The 24343-nt window shown below is 36.0% G+C and overlaps 1 protein-coding gene across 1 annotated transcript in view; it reads left to right on the top strand.

The window, feature by feature from the left end:
- The window catches only part of WDPCP (WD repeat containing planar cell polarity effector), a 328314-nt gene that overhangs the window by 161604 nt on the left and 142367 nt on the right, over positions 1 to 24343 (top strand). Inside the window, exons 12-14 of the mRNA XM_023552524.2 lie at positions 7381 to 7990; positions 16522 to 16710; positions 19785 to 19908. Coding sequence (XP_023408292.2) covers positions 7381 to 7990; positions 16522 to 16710; positions 19785 to 19908 — 923 coding nt within the window. The remainder of the gene's footprint in view (positions 1 to 7380; positions 7991 to 16521; positions 16711 to 19784; positions 19909 to 24343) is intronic.

Raw genomic sequence — 24343 nt, 5'->3', positions numbered from 1 at the left:
CTTCCTTCATCACACACCATATTTTTCGTGCCTTTATCTTAGCGTCATATCTTGACCTCGATCATCTCCTGAGTAGTACTTCAATCTAAGTTCATTTTGGAAGGAAAAACTAGCTACATAAATATGAGAGGTGGCTTCATCTGTGCAAGTTTGGTTTTTAAAGAACTATTATTTCTTTGTGTTTTGCATTAATAATTTTGGATTTGATGTTTTTAGCTTCTTATTTTTAAGTGCTACACTAACAGAATGTCTTACAACCAGAAAATGAATTAACACTTTTTTCATAAAGTTCTTCAGTCAGTAGAGCATGCTTTGATAATTTTAAAAGGCTGCTGAAAACTCAGGTATAACATTTCATTTTCAGTATCTTGGTCTATGACATTAACATTTTCCTAGAAGACTTGAATGAATGAATTTTCTTCCCCTATGTCTCATTACCACAGTTTATCTGAGTCCATTTTTATTGATGATTATCTGTTTCTCCGTACTTTTTAATACAAAATTTCTTACTGCAGAATTCCAGTTGAAATCTCAGTCCACTTTTCCTTTCAGTTAAAAACAGAACTACTATCACATTTAGGTAACATCTGAGTATATTTCTCTCTTCTTGATTGACCTAAATGTTGGCCCTAAGTGTCTGTGCTGTGTCGGTCAAATTATTTATAGGCTTTTTCTGTGTAGATTTACTGTCACTGTGTATTTATTCTGGCTCCTCGTTTTATTTTATTGTAGTACAAGATACCTTTACTGTGGCAGAGTACATATTTGTTATTTTCATACACTGAAATGTTTCTTTTATTTTAATCGTATTGGTTATCTTTAAAAATCACATTATTTTGCATTTAAATAAATTTAAAATCCTGCAATTGGGAAATTTATGTCTTATCTTTCAAATGTATTCAATCAATAATGTTTATTGAGTCACTACTTTTTACCAAGTTCAGTGGTAAATATTGTACAGAAATTAAATCATTGTAATATTAACTTCCAAGCTACATCTTTTCTGTGTTTAAAATTATTTTCCGCATTTACAGTCCACAATGAAATATCACCCTTGCATTCTAAATAACCAAATTTGAATTTTATTTACTATCAGTATTTTTCATCCTTTTTGATGTCTTGCGTCCTTGCCTATAAATCCATGGCTTTCTCTTCAGAAGCTGCAGTTCTGAGACGCTAACTTGCCCAAGATCACAGAACTGTCTATTGCCAAAACAAGGATTCAAACCCTTTTTTGTGCTTCCTCTACTGTGCATTGTTGCTGTGGCTGTTATAGATGGTTGAGTCTGACTTGGAATTAAATTCCGAACCTATGTAATTAAAATACTATTTTAGACATACAGGTATTTTTTTAAAGAGGCTGTCTTTCCCCCCATTTAACAGACTTCGGGCCTTTGTCAAATAACAGCTGCTCATTGTGGATGGATTACTCTCTGGATTCTGAATTCTGTTCCATTGGCCTCTGTATCTGTTGTTGTACCAGTACCAGGCTGTTTTGACTACTGTGGTAGTATAAATAGTATGTTCTAAAATCAGGTAGTGTGAGGCTTTCCACTTTGTTCTTCTTTTTCAGTAATGCTTTACTTATCTGAGGCCTTTTTCATTTCCATATGAAGTTGGTGATTTCTTTCTCCATTTCATTAAAAAATGTCATTGGAATTTGGGTCAGGATCGCATTGTATCCATAGATCACTTTGGGTAGAATGGACATTTTTACAATGTTGAATCTTCCCATCCATGAGCAAGGTATGTTTTCCCACTTATGTAGGTCTCTTTTGGTTTCTTGCAGTAGTGTCTTATAGTTTTCTTCGTATAGGTCTTTTACATCTCTGGTTAGATTTATTCCTAAGTATTTTATCTTCTTGTGGGTTATTGTAAATGATATTGATTTGGTGATTTCCTCTTTGATGTTCTCTTTGTTGGTGTAGAGGAATCCAACCGATTTTTGTATGTTTATCTTGTATCCTGTTTCAGTAGTTTTCTTGAGGATTCTTTAGGGTTTTCTGTGTATAAGATCACGTCATCTCCAAATAGATCCCTTTAACTCTTCCTTACCAATTTGGATGCCATTTATTTCTTTATCTAGACTAATTGCTCTGCCTAGGACCTCCAGCACAATGTTGAATAAGAGTGGTGATAAAAGCCATCCTTGTCTGGTTCCCGTTCTCAGGGGGAATGCTTTCAGACTCTCTCCATTTAGGATGATGTTGGCTGTTGGCTTTGGACATACAGGTATTTTGGATGTTATCATTTTATTTTGAGTCATATGAGTTTGACTGTCTTTTCTTGACATAATACTATTTTCAAAAGAATCCATAAAACACCATAAAAGAAACTTAAGTTTTCATTTTATCCTTTTCTGTGTAAAACCAAACCAAACCCAGTGCTGTCGAGTCGATTCTGACTCATAGCATATATAGGCAGATGCAAAAACTAGAAATAATATTTTGCATCTTTATAGTTTTTGTTTTAAGGAGATAGTTCGCTTTTTTATTTGGTTCATTTTAGAGATGTTTTTACATTACATTTATAAAACATGCTATTTATTTTCATTACAGCTCACTCAATCCAAGAACGGAGTATCTTTAAAAGAGGTTAGCCTATTTAAGAACACATGCAAACCTCCTCAATCATACGAAACACAGCTGCCTGTATTAGTCACTATTTGACAAATGTAGCTCGGCCCAAGCTTCTTTCTTTCTCCCCGACAAGGTTAGCAGGCTCCATTGTCATTTGAATATTTTGTCTCTCAGTCCCTTCACCTTTTTCTCACTATTCTCCCCTCTGTGGAGATCTTTCACCGCAATTAAGGATCTCATTGCCCGGTTGTTCTTCTCATTCCCTCTCTCTGATCACATGGGGGAGAGCCAATACATTCATAAACTTCCTGTGCTTGTGAGGCAGTGTGCCCTGCAGAAACCTTGGTTTTTAGAGTCAGACAGACCTGGATTCAGACTGCAGCTCTATCTCATTACTTTTGAGACCAAGGGCAACTTATACCATCTCTCTGACTCTCCTTTTCCTTATCTCTTGAATGTAGCCATGAATTTTAAATACCAAATTTGGACTTTATTTGGTGTTAATGGCTTTCATCCTTTTTGTTATCTTGTACCCTTTCTATCTTTGGAATATTGAGAAGATAAAATAAGACAGTGTATAAAAAGTGATTAGCAAGTACTCTATTTTATTTTTATTATCGATGGACTTATTCTTTCCTGAAACTTTTGCACATTAAAGTGTTATTTAATCTTTAAACTTTTATAGTATCTTTAATTATGACACGCAGGACTTTTTCCTCCCTTAAGTGAATTCCAGCGATCAATAACCAGGTGGACATTTAGTTGGGACAGCAGATGAGCCACTGACCTAGGCTAGCATTTTAGAGTTATCTGGGATTGGTAGTAGGAGAAGCGATGCAATGGTGGGCCACAGAAGGTCTCCATCTGATCTATGGTCTTATTCTCTTTTTCCATTTCTCTTGGTGAAACTACTAAGCCTATTGGAGGAGTCTCACAAACTGTTAAAACTGAGAAACCCTGGGACCCTTTTCCCTGGACCTTGAGACCAACTTGCCCTCGGCCTAGACTGCTACCTGGCTGGGCCCCTCCTTTTGGGCTGTCCCTCTGTAAGTACAGGCCCTACTCAACATCACTGGCCTCTCAGTTACCTGTCCTAAGTCTTCTTTCGTAAAAATGTAAGCTTTCTACAATATGATATTTGGCCAGTGTTATGTTTGTTTTTTGAATTCATGGTTTAAAAAAGTTTTTTGCATACCTGTTACCAGCACAATTTTGAGCTAGCTGCTATGCAAGATATAAAAAAGGTGTAAAATACATGAAATGGTTCCTGTTATTAAGCTTACAGTAAAAAATGAGGGCATATAACTGAAAGTCAGAAGCAAATAGGAGGCAGAGTGTTACGGGAGAGGTATTGGCTGAGCTAGGGCTGGGAAGGTGCTGTAGGGGTAGGATCAACGTGGGATGAGATACCACTCAGCTGGAAGGAATCTGGAAAACTGGGATAGCATTTGGTCTAGTTTTTCAAAGGTGAATATGTTGTTATTAGGTGCTGTCGAGTCAATTCTGACTCGTATTGACCCTGTGCACAACAGAACAAAAACACTACCTGGACCTGTGCCACCCTCACAATTGCTGCTATGCTTGTGCCCATTGTTTCAGCCACTGTGTCAGTCTATCTTGGTGAGGGTCTTCCTCTTTTTCCCTGACCCTCTACTTTACCAAGCATGGTGTTCTTCTCCAGGGACCGATCCCTCCTGACAACATGTCCAAAGTATGTAAGATGTAGTCTTGCATTTCCTTGCTTCTAAGGAGCATTCTGGTTGTACTTCTTCCAAGACAGACTTGTTTGTCCTTTTGGCAGTCCATGGTATATTCAATATTCTTCACCAACACCACAATTCAAAGGTGTCAGTTTTTCTTTGTTCTTCCTTATTCATTGTCCAGCTTTTGCATACATGTGATGCGATTGAAAATATCATGGCTTGGGTCAGGCTCACCTTATTCTTCAAGGTGACATCTTTGCTTTTCAACACTTTAAAGAGGTCTTTTGCAGCAGATTTTCCCAATGGAATGTGTCTTTTGATTTCTTGAATGCAGCTTCCATGGGTGTTGATTGTGGATCCAAGTAAAATCAAATCCTTGACAACTTCAGTCTTTTCCCTGTTTATCATGATGTTATTTATTGGTCCAGTTATGAGGATTTTTTTTTTTTTCTTTATGTTGAGGTGTAATCCATACTGAAGGCTATGGTATTAAAAAAAAAAAAAAAAAACCCAAACCTGTTGCCCTTGAGTTGATTCCAACTCATAGCGACCCTATAGGACAGAGTAGAAATGTGACTGTATCAGTGAAGAGTGTAGATTTTAGGCAGAGGATATGGGTAAAGTTATAGAGCTGGGAAAATGCAGGGCAGGTTTTAGTTTGAACTCTAAGTATGTGAGGGAATACTGTAGAGGATAGCACTAGAAGAATTTGTAAGTCAGATCAGGCCTTCCCCCTTCAAAACTTGCTTATGGCTTCTTGTCTCAGAGAAAAAGCCAGTCCCTGTGAGTCGGAATCGACTCTACAGCAACAGATTTGGTTTTGGTTTTGGGTAATGGCCTGGCTTGTGGTTAAGCACTCGGCTGCTAACCAAAAGGCTGGTGGTTTGAACCCATCAGCCACTTTGTGGGAGAAAGATGCGGCAGTCTGTTCCCATAAAGATTACAGCCTTGGAAACCCTATGGGGCAGTTCTACTCTGTTCTGTAAGGTCACTATGAGTCAGAATAGACTCAATGGCAATGGGTTTGGTTATAGTGGCCTATAAACTACTACACAACCTTCATGACCACCCCCACCACAGTTTCCCTCCACTGTCTTCCTTGCTTACCCTTCTCTAGCCACATTGGCTCCTGTTGTTCCTTGACAGTGCCAAGCAGGCTCCTGCCTCTCCTCCCAGATGCCTTCGTGGCTCACCCCTCCTCACTTCCTTCAGATCACCTTCGTCAGTGAAGCCTTTCTTGACTCAGTATCACATAACCTCCTACTTCTGCCACACCCCCTTTCGCTTACCTTGCTTTATTTTTTCCTCATAGTACTTATTCTATATTCTTGCCTATTTATTGCCTTGTCTTCTGCAAGGGAGAGAATTTACTCACTGCTGTATCCCCAGCACCCAGGGCAGTGCCTGGCACATAGCTGGTGATCAAAATTTTGTCAGTCAAGAGAAGAAAAATGAGAGCACGAAAGAGTGTGTGAGTGAGAAAAGGGGTTGGGTATGGATCCTACAGGATCTTGGGTTCCAGGCGGGGGAATAAAAATTAAACTCATTAGTCAGTGGGTAGCCATTGAAGGGCTTGAACAGGGAAGCTAGAGCAAAAGCATGTAGTTTCATGAAGATTAGTTTGGCAATGATGTGTAGGATGAATATTTTAAAAAGGGATATTGACCCTCCTCCCCACTCCCCGATCCAGCACTCCTGAAAATAGCTGTATGTATTTTGTTTTTAAATAACTTTTTTATTTTGAAATAGTTTGACTTAATAGAAGTTGGTAAAAATAAAATAGCAAATTCCTTTCATGTACCCTTCCCCCAGCTCCCCCTCATGATGTCTTATACAACCACACTAAACTACATTGTCAAATTCAGGAAAAGGACCTTGGTACAATACTATTAACTCATGTGTGCCTTATTCAGACTTCATCAAATTTTACGTGCTTTATTTTATATATATAGTTTTATGAAATTTTATCACGTGTGTATTGTTTTCAGTTGCCATTGAGTTAGTTCTGACTCATGGTGACCCCAAGTGTGCAGAGTAGAACTGCACTCCATAGTGGTTTAAAGGCTGTGACCTTTTGGAGGCCTTATTTCTGAAGTACCTCTTGGTGGGTTTGAACTGCCAACCTTTTGGTTAGTAGTGCAGCACTTAACCATTTGCTTTTTCAGATCCGCCAGTCGCTCCTTGGAAATCCTATGGGGCAGTTCTAGTCTGTCCTCTAGGATCGCTATGGGTTGGAATCAACTCAATGACAACACGTTATATCTGATTTTGATGTTTCTGGCAAAGTAAGTGTTAGAAAATATTTTTTCCAAAACCACCCCCTGGATTCTTGGTCTCCTTTCATTAACATATGAATAAAGTGGATAGCCTCTTTGTCTTTATTCTTCCCCATTTTATTTGCTGTAGGGTAGATTTTCCTTTCTACATTAAAGATGCTTTAAAAATTTTTTTCTCACCAGTATTGACAAACTATATTATTTAAAAAAATATTATTTACCAGGTCCTAATTTTATATTTTAATTTTTAAACCAGTATATTGCATTATTATTTCTCTCCGTTGGTTATTTGTCTACTTAATAACCCTTCATACCCTTTCTGATAGTGAAATACTTCTACAAGACTATTAATAGGATTCTAATTTTTTTTCTTTGCCTATCCAGCAGTGGGTTTTATCCAGCCCTACTAATAAAAAGTAGGAACCAGTAAGGGTAGTGGATGAGAAAGAGATTAACTCAATTGTTTAAAGCCTTTTATTGATCCTTTTAAAAATCTAACTTCAAACGTTTTTAGATACTCTGCTAACCACATTATTTCCCTAAAAGCTCACCTTATTAGTTTTTACATGTTGTGGGACGTATTTGTCTTTATTCAAGTTGTTTATAGACTTGCCAAACAAAGCATTAATATTTAAATCTTCCAGTTTAATTTCTGCAGCTTTGCCCTGTGTGCTGTATATGTGCTGTGTACTTAAATGTTGCTGATGTTCGAAGTGGTAATTGATGGTCAACAGTAGGATACTGGATTAATATGCAGGCCTATGTATGACAGCCGAAGAAAAACAAAGGTCTGTCTGAATATGCTTGATATATTTCTTACAGGTTCTGAGTTCTATCCGTACAGAATGGAACCCACTGGATGTTCATTTTGGCACCAAACTGCCTTATCAGGTGCTCACAGTGGAAGGCTCCACCGGTGGAGACAAAGAGCCCATGGCTGACAGCTGCATTTATGAGTGTGTTCGGAACAAGATCCAGTGTGTGTCAGTCACCAGAATACCGCTAAGATCGAAGGCCATCAGTTGCTGCAGGACTGTTACCGAAGACAAACTGATTCTGGGCTGTGAAGATTCTTCAGTAATTCTTTATGAAACTCACCGTAGAGTGACGCTCTTAGTCCAGGCTGAACTTCTGCCTTCATTAATAAGCTGCCACCCAAGCGGCGCCATTCTGTTAGTTGGCAGCAACCAAGGGGAGCTGCAAATTTTTGATATGGCTCTGTCCCCTATTAACATCCAGCTTTTGGCTGAAGACCGCTCACCGAGGGCAACGCTGCAATTCAATAAATACTTTAATGTCGCCAGTAGCCTCGTTCAAATGCAGTGGATAGCACCTCAGGTTGTTTCTCAGAAGCCTGAAAGTAGGGACATTTATGATCTCCTCTTCCTTAGGTTTGACAGAGGACCCTTGGGTGTGCTTTTGTTTAAACTTGGTAAGTCAAGGAAGTTGGTGAGTAAGTAAAGTGTTTATTAGTACTGATGTTATAATTAAGGTAATAAAACTGTTCTTGGAATGAAGGTTTTTGATTTGCATACTTATCCCGTAAGTATACTTGCCTTTCAACCATTATTCCATATACTTTCCTCAAAAAGGCTTTGTGGATGGTTTTCTAAATGCTGAAGGAACATTAGATATTGAAGAATCCGGAAATTGCATTAATTTGTCCATTGCCGTGATTAAAAAGCCTCAGCTTTCAAACTTGATATTTTCCAAAATAAGCTGTCCTACTAAAATAAACAAATAAATAAACTTTAAGATGCAGGTATGTGAATATTTAAAAAGTGCTTACTATGTCTATTAAAGAGCTGTATGTTGTAAGATTATAATACTTTTTCTATAAAAATTATTTTAAATTACAGGTGTCTTTTTTTTTTATTACTTCCCAAATTGGAATTGTGCTAAGCAAATATTTTCAGAGAAGGAAAAGCAGATGTTTAGTTAGAATTTACTGAAGCTATTTATATAATTTTTTGCTTTTGTTTCTCCTTTGGATAAAAATATTCAAAAGAATTTATCAAAATCTCTGAAAGTTATACATTAACGTAACCCATTGCAACCAGGACACTTTAAAATGAAATTTTATTATTATGAGTCATTTGTCTTTTGTCAGCTTAAGTTTTGCTTTACTGGCTACATCCCAAAATATGTGATATACTTTAGGTACTTTTGTATAATTTAACATTCTTGAAAGAAACTCACGTAGATTTTAAAAAAGCAGATTTCAGTTAATTCATACGATAGCTACTTGCAAGCATAGAAAAGTAAATACATTTTAAAACTCCTTATAGGATTTGACTCTGAGGTACCGAGTTTTAAGTTTTTATTTTTCTGAAGTTGTAGTGTTTGTTAAATAGCTGCCAATTTTTTTTTAATGGATCTACTTGACTCTAAAGTTGAACATGTGAAAAAAATCTAGTAAAAATGATTTGATTAACCTGAAAGATATGATATAACATGAGAACTATGTTCTTTCCACTTCATAAAAACACAACTAAATCTATTCAGAATGTCAATACTGTCCAAGAAAAAATGTTTGGAATCTCATTTGTTACGAGATAATGCAGGTCTGCTTTGCCCAACTCCATGTTTAACAGTTGTGTGTCTCCATACACAACACTAATTAAAGTGGATGTTTGGTGTTTTGCATGTCTGTTAAAACGCACACACACACACACACGCACGCACACACTCACATCCTCTAAATTACCCATTTACCTGTCAAACAGAAGGCTGTCTGCCCACGTATACCTAGCTGTTCTTTATTCTTCCCTTGTGGGCCTACTCACAACAGCCTTGCAAAAAGCACAGCTTTCTCTTCCTATCTCTAGCACATTTGCTTTCTTACTAAAGTAAACAGGCTCTCAGTGTAGGGATTTAGAGGGCTTCCTGCTAATTGCCAGCTTGTAAACTTAATTGGACTATCTCCCTGGGCACTGTTCCTAAATCAATTAGGCAATGAGTTGGCTGTCACCTCTTTTTTCCAAGAAGGTCTCTTGGAAGAGAATTACCCAATATAAGTCAAGCATTCAAATGAAAAGGTGGTAACTTCTGCCACTGACATTTGTCATTTAAGTTTTATTTTTAATATGACTCTTAAGTTTTATAGGTTTCGGAAAATTTACAGTCTTATAGGGTCTCTTAAAGATCTAAATATGGAGTTTTCAACAACTGTTTTAAAATTTTTGGTTTTCATTGTTAATTTATTATAAGATTAATGTTTATTACAAATTATGTATTTTTCCTAAGAAGAGTAGATTCTTTGGAACAGTAGATTCCAACTAGTAACTTTTTTTTTTTTAAGAAAACCCTGTTTAAAGAACAGATTTTCTTAGGATTTGCTGCTAAATACATCCAAAAAATTTAATATACTTCTGGAATTAACATGGTGCTGATTCTGGGCATCCATGTGGAATTTTCATGTATAATTCAAGTTGCTGCATATATAAACAGGTAGTTGCATGTGCAGTTTCCCCACTGGGGAGTATTTATGAGTTTTTTTCAGATGCTTGTTATGCAAGCCTTTGGAAAATTTGACGTGAAAGGTGTAGCTTACAATTTAGGAAGCTGAGAGAGATAGATCATAGTTTAAAATAGAATGCTGTCGTATATAAACATGGCAGTGGCTGGTGCCAGGAGGCTAAGATTTTGGGAGTTTGACTCTTAGATTAGGTAACTTAATGTCATGTTGAAGGAAAACTTTGTTCCAAGACTAGAGCTTTCCATTCTTAATCCTGACTAGTCACTGCACAAGTACCTGATCACATGAGCATTAAAGGCCATCGCCTCTGCTATAGGAAGAACAATGCAAAGAGCATGTCATCCTCAGGAGGGAGCAAGAAGTATAATCTTCCCACATGGAAGTCTAGAGGTACTGTTTTATATAAAGCAATATATATTCAGAATTTCCTCACCTGATAATCATTATCATATTTCCACACATACAAGGCTGAGATTAATTTCAAGAAGAGGCCCTAATTATTCTGCTGAGTCCTGAAAGCTCTTGCATTCTCACCTGTACCTTTTGCAACCTTTACTGTGCTCTTTAAACTCACCTGCCTTCTCAACAGAGGATCTTACCCATGACCAACCAACCAGCCACCCACTTATCTACATTTTATTCTTTTTCAAAATTGTTTTGGCTACTCTAGATCCTTTGCATTTTTATATATGTTTTGAAACCAGCTTGTCCGTTTCTATAAAAACACCTGGTGAGATTTTGACTGGTATCGAATCCAGCTGGATGTTAAATCTATAGATCAATTTGTAGAGGAATGACATCTTAACAATATTGAGTCTCTCAATTCATGAACACAGTCATCCCTCTCCATTTATTTAGGTTTTCTTTCATTTCTCTGTGGGTAAAAGATGTGCCAGTCTGCTTCTGTAAAGATTTGGGTTCAGCCTTGGAAACCCTATGGGGCAGCTCTACTCTGTCCTATAGAAAGATTTGGGTTCAGCCTTGGAAACCCTATGGGGCAGCTCTACTCTGTCCTATAGTATCACTATGAGTTGGAATTGACTCAACAGCAATGGGGGTTTCATTTCTCTGAGCAATGTTTTAGAATTTTAAATGTGAAGATCTTGTGCATATTTAGTTAAATTTATCTCTAAGTATTTCATGCTTTGACATTCTATTGTAAATAATATTTTTAATTACAGTTCTTAACTGTTCATTTTAACTATGTAGAAATAAAGTTTTAAAATATTGACCATGTATCCTGCAACCCTGTTAAACTCATTTCTTAGTATTAGGAACTTTTTTATTTATTAGAAAATCCTTAGGATTTTCTACATAGATGATCATGAAGGCTACAAATACAGTTTTACATCTTTTTATCCAACCTGTATACCTTTTATTTCTTTTTCTTGCCTTATTGCACTGGCTAGAGCCATCAGCACAGTATTGAATGTAAGTGGTAAGAGAGGACATCTTAGCTTTGTTTGAAATCTTAGGTGGAAAATATTATGTTACCAGGTTAAGGTAGCTCCCTTCCATTCCTGGTTTTCTGAGATACGTTATCTTGAGTGGATTCTGAATTTTCTCAAATGCTTTTTCTGCATTTATTTAAATCATTATACAGTGAAATCTGTAAGTGCCAGAACTCAATGGGACTGCCTTGTTTTGATGGATCTCACAAGTTTTCTGCCTTTGATAGGGCACAGTTTTACCACTTTGCTTTTGCTTGTTTTAGTGGAAGATATTTGAGTTTTCTTTCTCTGGCAGGTTTCTGCCTTACCCAGGTTCTGGCTTTCACAGGTTATAGTGTATGTTTTTTGTTTTGATGTATGGTGACTTTTACTGACGGGTTTTGAGGTGTTTAAACAACCCTGCACTTCTGGAATAAATCTCACTTGTTTGTGATGTATTGTCTTTTCTGTGTATTGCTAGGTTTGCTAATATTTTATTATGGATTTTTGCATCCATTTATGAGAGATATTGATCTTTAGTTTCTTTAATTATGTCTTTCTCTTGTTTTGGTATCAGTGTAATGCTAGCCTAAAAAAAAAAAAGGAAATAAATTGGCAAGCGTACCCTTCTCTTTTATTTTCTGGAGGAGTCTTTGTAGACTTGATATTATTTCTTCCTTTAATGTTTGATAGAATTCACCAATGAAGCCATCTGGACATGCAGGTTGTGTGTGTTTGCTCTATTCTATTGTGGTCAGGAAACACATTCTATATGATTTCAAAACTTTCATATTTGTTGAGGCTTGTTTTCATCACTCAGAGTATGCTCTATCTTGGTGAATAATATATGTGCAGTTCAAAAAGAATGCATATTCTGTTGTTTGGTGGAGTGTTTTATAAATGTCAGTTAGGTTAAGTTCATCAATAGAGGTGTTCAAAACTTTTATATTTTTACTGTTTTTCAGTTTATATGTTTTCTCAATTAGAGAGAAGTGCTGAAATTTTCAACTATAATTGCAGATTTGGCTTTTTCTCCTTTTTATTGTCAGTTTTTGCTTTATGTATTTCAGAACTCATTCTGTACTTTTAAAATTGTCATTTTTTTAAATTAATTGGTCTTATAAGAGTATAGATTTTAGGTTAATTTATTTTTTATTTCAGCACTTTAAAAATATCTCACCATTGTCTTTTGGCTTGCATATTTTCAGATGCAAAGTCTCTAATCATTCTTATCTTTGTTTCTCTATATCACGTATCCTTTTTCCTGTGGCTGCTTTTAAGATTTTCTCTTTATCACACCTTTTGAACAATTTGATTATGTTCTTTGTTAGCTTAGTGTATTTTTCTGTATGTTTATCTTGCTTGGAGTTTGTTGAACTACTTGGATCTGTGGATTATGGTAGCATCAAACTTTGAAAATATTTAGCAATTATTTCTTCAAAATTTTTTTCTACTCTCCAGTCTCTTTCTTCTCCTTCTAGGTCTTCAGTTACACTCTTATAAGGCCACTTTTATTGACCCATAAGTTACTGGAGCTGTTTTAATATTTGTCAGTCATTTTTCTCTTTGTGCTTCAGTTTGGATAGTTTCTGTTGCCGTATTTTCAAGGTTACTGATCTTTTCTTCTGCAGTATAATCTCATTCAGTGAGCTGCTCATTTCTGATATTGTATTTTTAATCTTGTGAAGTTCCTTTAAAATATACCTATATCTATATATTATATTTGTGTATGTATGTATGTTTAAACCCTGGTGGCATAGTGGTTAAGTGCTATGGCTGCTAACCAAAGGGTTGGCAGATCGAATCCGCCAGGCGCTCCTTGGAAACTCTATGGGGCAGTTCTACTCTGTCCTATAGGGTCACTATGAGTCAGAATTGACTCGACGGCACTGGGTTTATGTATGTATGTGTATATATGTATGTCTTCCATTACTCACTTTTTATGCACGTTTCGCTTTACAAACTTAAGCATGTTTATAATAGTTGTCTCAAAGCCTTGTTTCATGTTCCATCATCTGTGTTATTTCTGGTTATCTTTCCATTGACTGATTTTTGTCTTAGTTATCAGCCGCATTTTCCTGCTTTTTGGGACATTTGATAATTTTGATTGGACCCTGAACATTATGAGTTTTATATTTCCAAATGCTGAATTTTGTTTATTTTTAAAAATAGTCTTGGGTTTAATTCTGAAAGGCATTTCAGTTACTAAATTAACTGATAGTTTGATGCTTTCAAGGTTTATTTTTAAGCTTTGTTATTATTGTCAGTTGCCATCAAGTTGATTCTGACTCATAGTGACCCCACGTGTGCGGAGTGGAACTGTTCCATAGGGTTTTCAAAACCGTGACCTTTCGGAAGCGGATCACCAGGCCTGTCTTCCAAGGCTGCTCTGGATGGTTTTGAACTGCCAAACTTTTGGCTAGTAGTCAAGCACTTAGACACTTGCGTGATCCAGGGTAGCATTTATTCTGGGATAGTTCAACCATACTACTAAGTTGTGACTTTTTTGGGTATCTACTGAATATTCTGGTATTTAATGAGGATTCTCTACACTGATTGGTCAAACCATGAATGTGTCCTAGCTGACTATGAGCTCTAGGAATTATTCATCTTACAGCTTCGTTGTTTTTGCCTCATGATGTTTTGTACAGCTTAGTATTTATCAACAGATTCAAGGGGACTTCTGTGCACATTATTGGAGTTCTTTGCATCTCTTTCTCTCCTTTCTGTTTCTCTGCCTTACAAATTCTTGCTGCCTTAACTTCCTCTGCACTACAACCTAGAAAGTTGTTCTAGACAGAAAGAGGCCATTCTGAGGCTTACCTAGTTTGTTTCTTTTCTTTCAAGGTTATAGACCTTTGCTGCTTGTTCTCCAGTATTTGACAACAATTATTTATTTTGTCCAGTTTTCTAGTTGTTTACAGTGAGAGCGTAAGCTTGGTTTCAGTTACTCCATTATCGTGTAATGAAGCAAAAATCTGATAATGGACTTCAATTTTGTGTAAATAAAATCTAAAAATCTAACTTTAAAAAAGTCATAAGCAAAGGTTCAGGGCAACACCAAATTTTAGGCAAATAGGAATAAATCTGGGCCCCACTAATTCAAAGATTTAATGACTCTAACAAATACATTTTAATTAAGTAAAAATAAGTTATTTCTGAGTATTGTAAGTCACAGCATCTCATTTGCTGATTTTATTTTTGATTAAAATCTGTGTATCTTAATTTATAATTTATCTTGTACTTAAACAAAATGAGTTATCTTTAGATTATTTGTTTCCTTAATTATTTGACACTTTGGGGGTTTTAGTGGCTCTCTTATTGCACATGGTGATGTGCACAGCAAAATGTTCTCTGCAAAAGTACAAACATGACAAACTATGCTGGGTGGTACTCTTCCTTTTAGCAAGTCAGTTATTACTCTCGCTTAAGGTGTAGGTAGAGACAAGAGATTTCAGATATTTTCTACTTCCTGCAAAGTTCCTACAGGTTAATATAGCTGCCAAGGAACTACCCTGATTTATGAGGACTTCCAGGATTGACTGGAGGCTTTTGGACCGTAGCATTCGTCGATTCTACCAACACAAAAAGAACAGTAAAGTTTTATTGCTTAATGTAGTCAGGGCAATTCCCCAGATTCCCTATCAAGTTGAGTCCTGTTTGATACTAGCAGAAGTCCTCATTTTGATGTGACTGGAGTTAATATGAGGGATTTTAGCATCTTTCTCAAGAACTTATATATATATATATATATATATATAAATCCTGAAACATAACTATTCTAGATAAATGATTATGATGATAGTAATAAAAAGAACAATTGCTGTAATATTTAATAGTACTTTATAGCTCACAAAGTAATTTCACATATATTTCCTTGTTTAGTTTTACAGTTATTTGTACTGAGAGGTTTCATAGTCTCAAATCAGTAAACATGTTTGGCTGAAGAAAATAAGATTTATAGCCAGCCATTTTTATATTTAAAATTAATAATCTACTTAAAGTGTTAGTACTTACTGTCATTGAATTACATACAAATCGTTAGTTTTAAATGAGATCAGCCATTTTTAAAGATGATAAAACCTGAACAGAATGTCCTCCTCCCCTTTGCTTTGTGTTCTCGGTCCTCTAAGATTAGAGGTGGGTTTTCTTTCATTTTAAAAGGATAACAAATGTATTTATATTGTACCAAGATATTTTATAGCTAATATTTGCTGTGAATGCAATCAATAGCAGGATCACTTCTGCTCATTTCTTAACTTCAGTAGAAGAGAATAATTGCCAAGTACCAATTTAAATTAAACTGATATGTGGTGACAGTGAAGAAACTATCACTTCAGAGAACTCATTGATAAAAACAGGCTTAAAAGCATTCATATAACTACATTGTTATTCATAATATTTGTCATGAATCTTTGTACTTTTCCCCACATTCTAATTAACCCATTTTAAGAGCCAAGTGTGTAGGGCTGAAAACTGGGTGCAACTTAGAACTAATGATACTGATAAGTGGGAATTGTGTGTCTTTAAAGCTCTCAAGTAGAGGCCTAGATGACTGATAGGAAAGCAGGGTTAGTATTTGTGACCCACCTAAAAAATTCTTTTTTTTTTTCACTTTTAGTTTGGGCAGTTTTGTTATGTGGCGTGTAAATTAGTTAATAAGTACTGAAGGATAAACGGAAACTCTGGTGGCATAGTGGTTAAGTGGTATGGCTGCTAACCAAAGGGTCAGTAGTTCGAACCTACCAGGTGCTCCTTGGAAACTCTATGGGGCAGTTTTACTCTGCCCTGTAGGGTCACTATGAGTCGGAATCAACTCCCACAGCGATAGCAGTGGGTCTGGTTTTGGTTTGAAGGATAAGCATAAGCTAATTGGAAGTGGTATCTAAAATGAGGATTTAACCACAGAGCCATGTCACCCTTGCCCCCCAGAATCCCACGTTTCTAGCACTGTTGGAAGAAATAATTATTGGTTTTTACTTTATGGAAAAGTGAACTCTGTTATTGTTATTCTATTTTTTACATTTTTTATGGTTTTGCATTTTTTGGTGACAGGTATCTTTACACGGGGACAGCTGAGCCCAGTGGACATGATCTTCCAGTACATTCACTGTGATGAGATCTGTGAGGCCATAAACCTCCTAAGCAGCATGAACTGGAACACTCTGGGTCACCAGTGCTTTGTCAGCATGAGTGCCATTGTAAACCATCTTCTCAGACAAAAGCTCACTCCAGAGAGAGAAGGTCAGCCTTGAAACAGATGTCATGAATGGGTTGTGTACATACGGGAAGAAGCATATACATGAAGTATATTTTATTGAGTCAGTTTTTTTCTTAATGTTTTCAAATTATGTTATCAAAGATTAAAAGACAAAAATACTAATGCCCTATTAAAACTGAAAGGATCAAATACCAAATAATTATTCCCATATGGTACTTACTGTGTTTTTTTTTTTTTTTTTGGTACTTACTGTGTAGTATTTGTCAACAACTTTTCCGTGTATGGTTATGTTGGGACTCACAATACAGTTGTACTTTTGAGTCTCAGCTTATGTATGGAATACGCTCAGATTTCAAACTTTGATGAGGAATTTCATGTACTCACTAGAGTCTGGTAGACAAAGGACCCCAAACAAAGGTCCTTATTCCTCCTTCACTTTAGACATCAACATTTTTCTCCTATCCTCAAAGTCCTTACCCAAGCGATAGTCCTTTCCAGTCACTTTAAAAAAATAATATTTTTTGCCAGATTTATAGCCAGGCTGCTCCTTTTTGTTTCATTTCTTTTAACTTGGGACTTGTCCTGACTCAGAGAGTCCCACAATAAATATTTATTTACCGTATTCTTACGCAAATAGCATGGTTTGCTGGCATAGTGCACTTACAGAAATACCAGGGGGGAGGGTGTGGCGGGCAAACAAATGCATTATTTGTGTAAAACTAAAGTAGTGTGAGTTGAATGTGCTTTTGGAGGAAGTCCAATTCATCTATGAATATTCCATTATTTCTACAATGGGAAATGCCTGGCGCTGTGTTTAGCACACAGTAGGTACTCAATGAATATTAGTTAAAAATAAAGAGTATAATTCCAAGATCTTAAGGCACTATGTATTACAGCAATATTTCTGCCTGCAGGATTATCTCAATTATTTTTTAGTATTGGTTCATTCTCCAGATTGGGTACATACAACAACAACAACAAAAAGCAGAGTCCCCAAAGAATGAGTGTTATGGTATACATTATCAAAACTTACAGTTGAAGAAATAGGGAGAAGATAAAATACTGACTCTCATTCAGGACACCTGAGTGGATTTGTGTTGTAAGAGAGATTATTAGGGACTTCACAAATAGGTGTTATCAGATTCTTGCCTTAATAAAGGATATTTTCAGGGAAATGTACAGGGGAGATACGGAAATAAAAAGCTTGTATGATACTAAAAAAAAAAAAATGATACTAGGCTATTAAAATAAAAACAGTTGTACGATGCTGGGTTATCAGAAGACGTACATTTTAAGTAGATATGTGCACTTTTCCCCATGTAACTGCACAGCACAGTTCTCAAACATTCAGAATTCTTCTCTGTTGAGGTTTTTTCTCTCTGAATCTAACAAATTTGACAGGGTAGTTTGTTTTCCTTTTATTAGTGGAACCCAGTGAGGTCTTTTTATTTGTCGCAGCGTTGCGCTTATCTTCAAGATCTTCATTTCTGCTTTTAAACATCAAGCTGGGCTGTCTAATGAATCTGTAACCATGCTGGGAGTTACGAGTATTCCATGTAGGCTTGAACATTTCAGATGTACAAAACATGCTGTCAAGAAAACAAGCAATGGCAAGAGAATCTGGCTTGTTTTCACAATAGCATTGCTATATTCAATTTTAATGTAGACTGCTGCTCTGAAAAAAAAAAAAAAAAAAACCCTAAAGTTCATCTGATTTTACTGTCTAGATGTTAGATTTAAAGAAGAAATTACCAACAGCTTAGCCAAGTCCATAGCAGTTACTCTGATGAGATATTTAATACTTTGAAACCCAAAATATGCCTGAAACTAAAGAGTTTTGCTATCAGGAATTGTTTATTCAACTCAGTGCTTCTTGTTGTGTGCCTTCGAGTCAATTCTAACTCATAGTGGCCCTATAGGACAGAGTAGAACTGCCCCATAGGGTTTCCTAGGCTGTAATCTTTAAGGAAGCAGACTCCACATTCTTTCTCCAGCAGAACAGCTGGTGGATTCAAACTGCCGATCTTTGGGTTAGCTGCCCAGCGCTTAACTATTGTGCCACCAGGGCTCCTTAACCCAGTGCTAAACTGAATAAAAAAAACCAAACACTGTTGCCTTCGAGTCAATTCCGATTCAGCAACCCTATAGGATAGAACAGAACTGCCTCATAGGGTTTCTAAGGAGAAGCTGGTAGATTCAAACTGCTGACCTTTTGGTTAGTAGCTGAGCTCTTAACCACTGTGCCACAACCCATTGCTAGTAGCATAAAAATCAGTGGAGTGTTACTGTGAACCGTAGTCTTCTCATACATACTCCTACTATCACCATTATGGTAATTACTTAACTTCCAGGTATTTCTGGGAAGAAATGTAGGATGAAGTAGGCGAAATGAGCCTTTTTCCTGCCAGGACTGGTACCTCAAATTCCAGGTACTTGATGTTCCCACAATCAAAACCTGCTCTCCAGTCCTTCTTGCCCAGGAGAGTATCAGTTGACAGCACAGTTAGCATGTCATCCCTACCAGGGGCGTTAGTTAGCTTTCAAACTTGGACAAAACCAGAGTCTCGTTGGTGAGGGCAATACTTAGGGAAGATAGAGGGAATGTCACTGTTGCTTAAAAGATTGTTATAGATATACTTACTCCAATAAGGCTAATTTTATTTGTATTATTTTAAAAATTTTTCTACTATGTTGATTGTAATTCACAGTAAAGAAAGGTTTGTTTTCTCCTTCCAACTAAAGAGAGCAAATGTTGAGCACAATGTGAGTTGATTTTACTGGAAATACTAGTTCAAACTGTGTTACTCTGATGAGTCACTGTTTTAATTACCCATTTGTGGTGAGAGGTTGGTTCATTATGGATTTCTTCAGTTTTGACAGCTTTTTGTTGCTCAGAGTCATTGTCAGCTTTGCCTCAAGTGAAAGTTTATACACAGGTCTGTTTTTGTACCAGCTGTCATATTTTAATTTCATCTTCCCTGCAACAAGCTCACATTTCATCCAAGTTTGGAAAACCTGACTGACTGCAAACATGAGTACTCTTTTGTAATTGAAGGAGTTTCACTTGTTTTAGGGCTGCTCTGTTTGAATTCCACAGCACAGCTTGAGGCAAGCCTTGGGACCTTCTACGCTCCAACAAGACCACTCCTGGAGACCACTGTATTGGAATATAGAGACCAGATCAGCAAATATGCAAGGAGGTTCTTCCACCACTTGCTCAGGTGAATGCTATCTTTGAATGGATTAGTGTCAAACTAATTACCTATTTCAGAATCCATCTTCTTTAAATAGAATGTTCCAGAATGAGGCTGTTTGTTTCCTAACAGCCTGCCCGCTAAGAGAAAGGCAAATCTCTTGATGTTCTTTATTTAATTTGCTCTTTTTGTTTGTTCTTTTTTAAAGGAATATAATTGAATATTGTTTAGGGCTTTTCCATCATCACTTGAATGTAACTGCCACTTTAATATGGTAGCAAAAAGACCAGCTATATAAAGTCAGTTTTAAAATATTAACTTCATTTGCTCCTAGCGCTAGAGGAATTGTTTAGTTTTAAACAAAAAAAGAAAATTTTTTTTTTTTTTTTTTAAAAGGAAGCTAAAAATACAACTGCTTGGAGACAGTCATTGGTTTCAGAATTACTGTGGAAAGATTTGTCCATAGTCCTGTAATGTAATGTGGCAAGTTGCCTAGCTTTACTGTGCCTCACTTTCTCTGCTTTAAATGAGCATGATACATTCCTTTAACTTTAGGGATTGTGGGGAAGAATTAGATAATTATGTCAAGAAATTACTCTGAGAAAAACATTATAGAAGTTGAGGGGCAAGTATATACAGCATACTGCATTTAACATGAAGTTCAAAAACAGAATGGATGAGTGGATGGATGGCTAGTTAGTTTAGGGATACAAATGTGGTAATACTATACATAAAAGAAAGGAAGTGATTAACAGAAAATTTAGGATAGTCTGGGGGTGGAAGAAGAGAAATATGAAAGGAAGAGGCACATGGGAGCCTCAAGGTGTAAGTAACATTCCATTTCTTAAGATGAGTGGGGGTATATATGGTAGTCCATTAAATTATTATTCTTTTAATTGTATATGTACATTTTGAATAGTTTTATATGTGATAAATTTTACAATAAAAGTAATAGAAGTTTCAACTCCATGTACCAAAAGAATTACAGCAATGAGTTTATTGTAGTTTTATTTTACTAATAATGTAATCTGTTAGTTTTTTACTCTGAAAAACTTTCATGTGAAGTCTCCCTTTTTAAAAATTTTTTTAGAACAACCCTGTTAAGGGGCTATTATCATTTGACTAATGAATAAACTGAGGGATGGGTAAGTGGCTTGCTTGGACCAATTAGCAAGTTATTGGTGATGCCAGATCTTAAGTCTGCTTTTACAGATTGCCAGGTCATTACTTTCTGTAGACCAGTGGCCCATTGCTGGTTGTCAAGTTTTGTCACTCTGAGTTGGAACTGAGTCACCGGCAACTGGCTTTTTTTTTTTTTTTTTGTCCTGTTAAATACCTGGAAATTGTCATCCTTTTAACAGTAGACTGATGTTCTTAACTGACAAAAAAGGAGGGGGCGGGCCTTCAGATTGGTCAGGGTTTATGGAGCTGTGTTGTTTTGTGGATATTCATATTCTATAAGTAGGTTTCAGTGGCACTCTGAACTGTACCCAGCAATGAAACCTTTGGAAAACAGTCTTTGTAGAAGCTCAAAAGCATTACTGTATTGCAGGAGTTTGGATTTGTAAATTGAATCTTAACCTCCGTATCTGAATGACTTTAGTGTATACTAAGAGACTCTTCACCCTGAATGAGGCAAATCTCTATGAGTGCTGGGTCAGGTGTCACATTTACTTGGACTTTGGGCATACTTTTTTATTGATGATCTACACTGTGTCCCTGGCCACTCTTACCATTGTAACCATTCTGCTGGCCTAGGACGCTCATATTCTGCCGCAACACAGTCTACTAATGTGCAAATGTTTTTTGTTCATGGAGTTTCTCAAATGCAGTTTTCTGATTCCTTTTGTTTTGGCATACTTTGGTGGGGCAGTTAACTATCATTGTTGTTATTGTGCGACAGTAGCTTTTTGTGTGTAGTTAGATCTGGAACTGGACATTCTCCCTTAAAGTATACTAGCTTTTTCATGTTTCCTTTTTTTTTTTTTGGCATGCTTTGCTTCTATTTCTGTCTTAATGTTTTTATTTGTTCTCATAACAGTAGGCTATACATAGCATTATGAAAAAAGAAAATGAAGTTGAGAAGAAATTAAATGAGATAATTTAAGTTAGAACCATTCTTTTGTTTAATCTGCTGCCAAGAAAGTCTTCTGCCTTAGCGGGGAAAGAAACAGGCCAAATACCTTTATGTATTTGTGCAGTGCTAGAATTGCATCATCCTCTGCCCTTTGGTAGCTAGATCTTTAATACTCTAGGAAAGTTTTGAGATAGTGAAATAAGTCCTAAACAGTAAAGACCAGCATAGGGAATTTTAAATTAAGATATATGCTCATTTTCTTTTCCCTGGTCCATACCACTTATATATTTAGAGGATTTTCTTTAAATTCGCCTGTTTTTTTGTTTGAGACAAAGGACTGATGAACTTTTTCTATCATGGAATTTTAAAGTGTTTACATGGAGTTTAGGTTAAATAGAAGGACAAAAATGGGGCTTCTAGAAGATGATTTCTTTGCTATTGCTGGTGTCTACCCTTAACCAAGTTTTTAAAAATTACAAGTCTTATTCTCTACTTCTAGATCTTTGCCCTTAAAATGACATGTCCCAGAGATATGAAAAAAAAAAAAAAAATTAGATTCTCAGCCACTGACTTCATGTAAGAAGGTTGAAAAAGACATATATGTCTTTGGAACTAGGTTACTCCAAATGCTCGATGGCTCACTGAAAGTTAGCACCAGAAGATAGAGCTGAGTCTACTGCACTCATTTTGCAGGTGAAGAAAACGAACCCCACAGACGATAGGGATGTACCTAAGATCACTCACTGGTAAAGCTGTGGTGGAACTCAGATTGTCTGAGTCCACAATGGATACTTTTGGTAAAGAAGAATGAAATATGACAGTGATTTTAATTGCTTCCAGAATAGAAAGGGTGAGGTCATAATATGAATTTGTGATAAGAGACAAGCATATTGTGTAGATTATTAAAATAAATGTTTTTGTACATAATTTTGGTTTTGTCTTGATAACAGATGAATTCCACAGCATCCTTTTACATTGCTTCACCCTTTTTGTTTTTAGCACATATAAAAAATTATCCTGAAAGCCTTCCTCCAAATCCAGACATACTCTAAACTTTTAAACTTACTTCTCATGTTCTTTCCTGACACCTCTCTGTACGTGTTCAAAGTGACCATTTTCATAAAGAGACGTTCCCAAGAAATGTAAATAATTGCTCCTTATATTAAAATGTAAATAATGTTTCTTATATAGAAAACTGTAGAAGTGCAGTCTCTATATGGTAGCTAAATAAAGTATTATAGTAGATATTTAAAGCAGTGATACAGTCTAATTCATAAAATCATTAAGCTAGAAGACACTCGTAGAAGGCAGACACAGCTTACATTAAACGTAAGTTTAGAAGGTGATTTTTCACCTGTCTGCATCCGTGAATTTGAGTAGTCCTCCAGAATTTTTGACTAAAGAATTAACCAGTAAAAGCTTTTTATTATAAACATACAGAAACTATAATATTGATGAAATAATGTATAGATATTACAAATGAATGTGCTACATATGAAGCTTTTTTGACTCACGTAGAAATATAAAGGACTAATGATTAATTCATTTTAATATGGTTGTTCCCACCTTTTACCTATAGAACTATTGTTTTAGGACTCAAATGGTATTATGTGATTGTGGCACTGAGAGTCACGCTTTCTTAAATGCTTATAAAATAAGCAAAATGTTTGAATAGGGAGCTTCATTGCCTAGAAATAAAATTATTATATTTATGCCGAAGTATTTATGGAAAAGTGTGCTGATGTCTGATTTTTCTTGTGTGATGTAAAAAAAAGATTGACGAATGATAGAAAGATGGGTAATGGTTAGGAATGTGATAAAACAATATCGTAAAATGATGATCGTAGTATCCAGGTAGTGGATATACATTCTTTTATCTTTGTTGTATGTTTGAAATCTTTTATAATAAAATGTTGGAGAAGTTATATATATTATTTTGGAGCCGGTATTTACATTTGGAAATGGTTCTTAGCTGTGCAAAATATATATGCCAGGCAAAAAGAAACTGTTTTATAACTAACCACTTTGATTTCTAAATGGCTTATTCAGTTATACTTTTCACTAATAGCACATGCAATTATATAAAATTATTTCAAAGAATGAGTATTTTAAAAATTACCTAAGGATATTGAGGCAATAAGAGAATAAGTTTGCAGGGGACAAAAAAAAAAAAAAAAAAAGCAACCTTCAGATCACCTAAAAATGCTAGATAATATATTTAAAATATTTGTTAAAGCATGGTCGAACTGGCAGGAAGCTAAGGGAAACAATCAGAGGTTGAAATGACAAGGATGCTTGATTCCACAAGAATAAGCAAACTCAAAGTTTGCCTCGAGGGCATCTGCTGGCACCTGGTGGTGAGGTGCTTTGTTTAAAAAGGCTGTG

The sequence above is a fragment of the Loxodonta africana genome, chromosome 15, assembly GCF_030014295.1.
Source record: "Loxodonta africana isolate mLoxAfr1 chromosome 15, mLoxAfr1.hap2, whole genome shotgun sequence".
Lineage (NCBI taxonomy): Eukaryota > Metazoa > Chordata > Mammalia > Proboscidea > Elephantidae > Loxodonta > Loxodonta africana.
The sequence above is the reverse complement of the archived record's forward strand: the minus strand, read 5'-3'. Positions and strand labels throughout refer to the sequence as shown.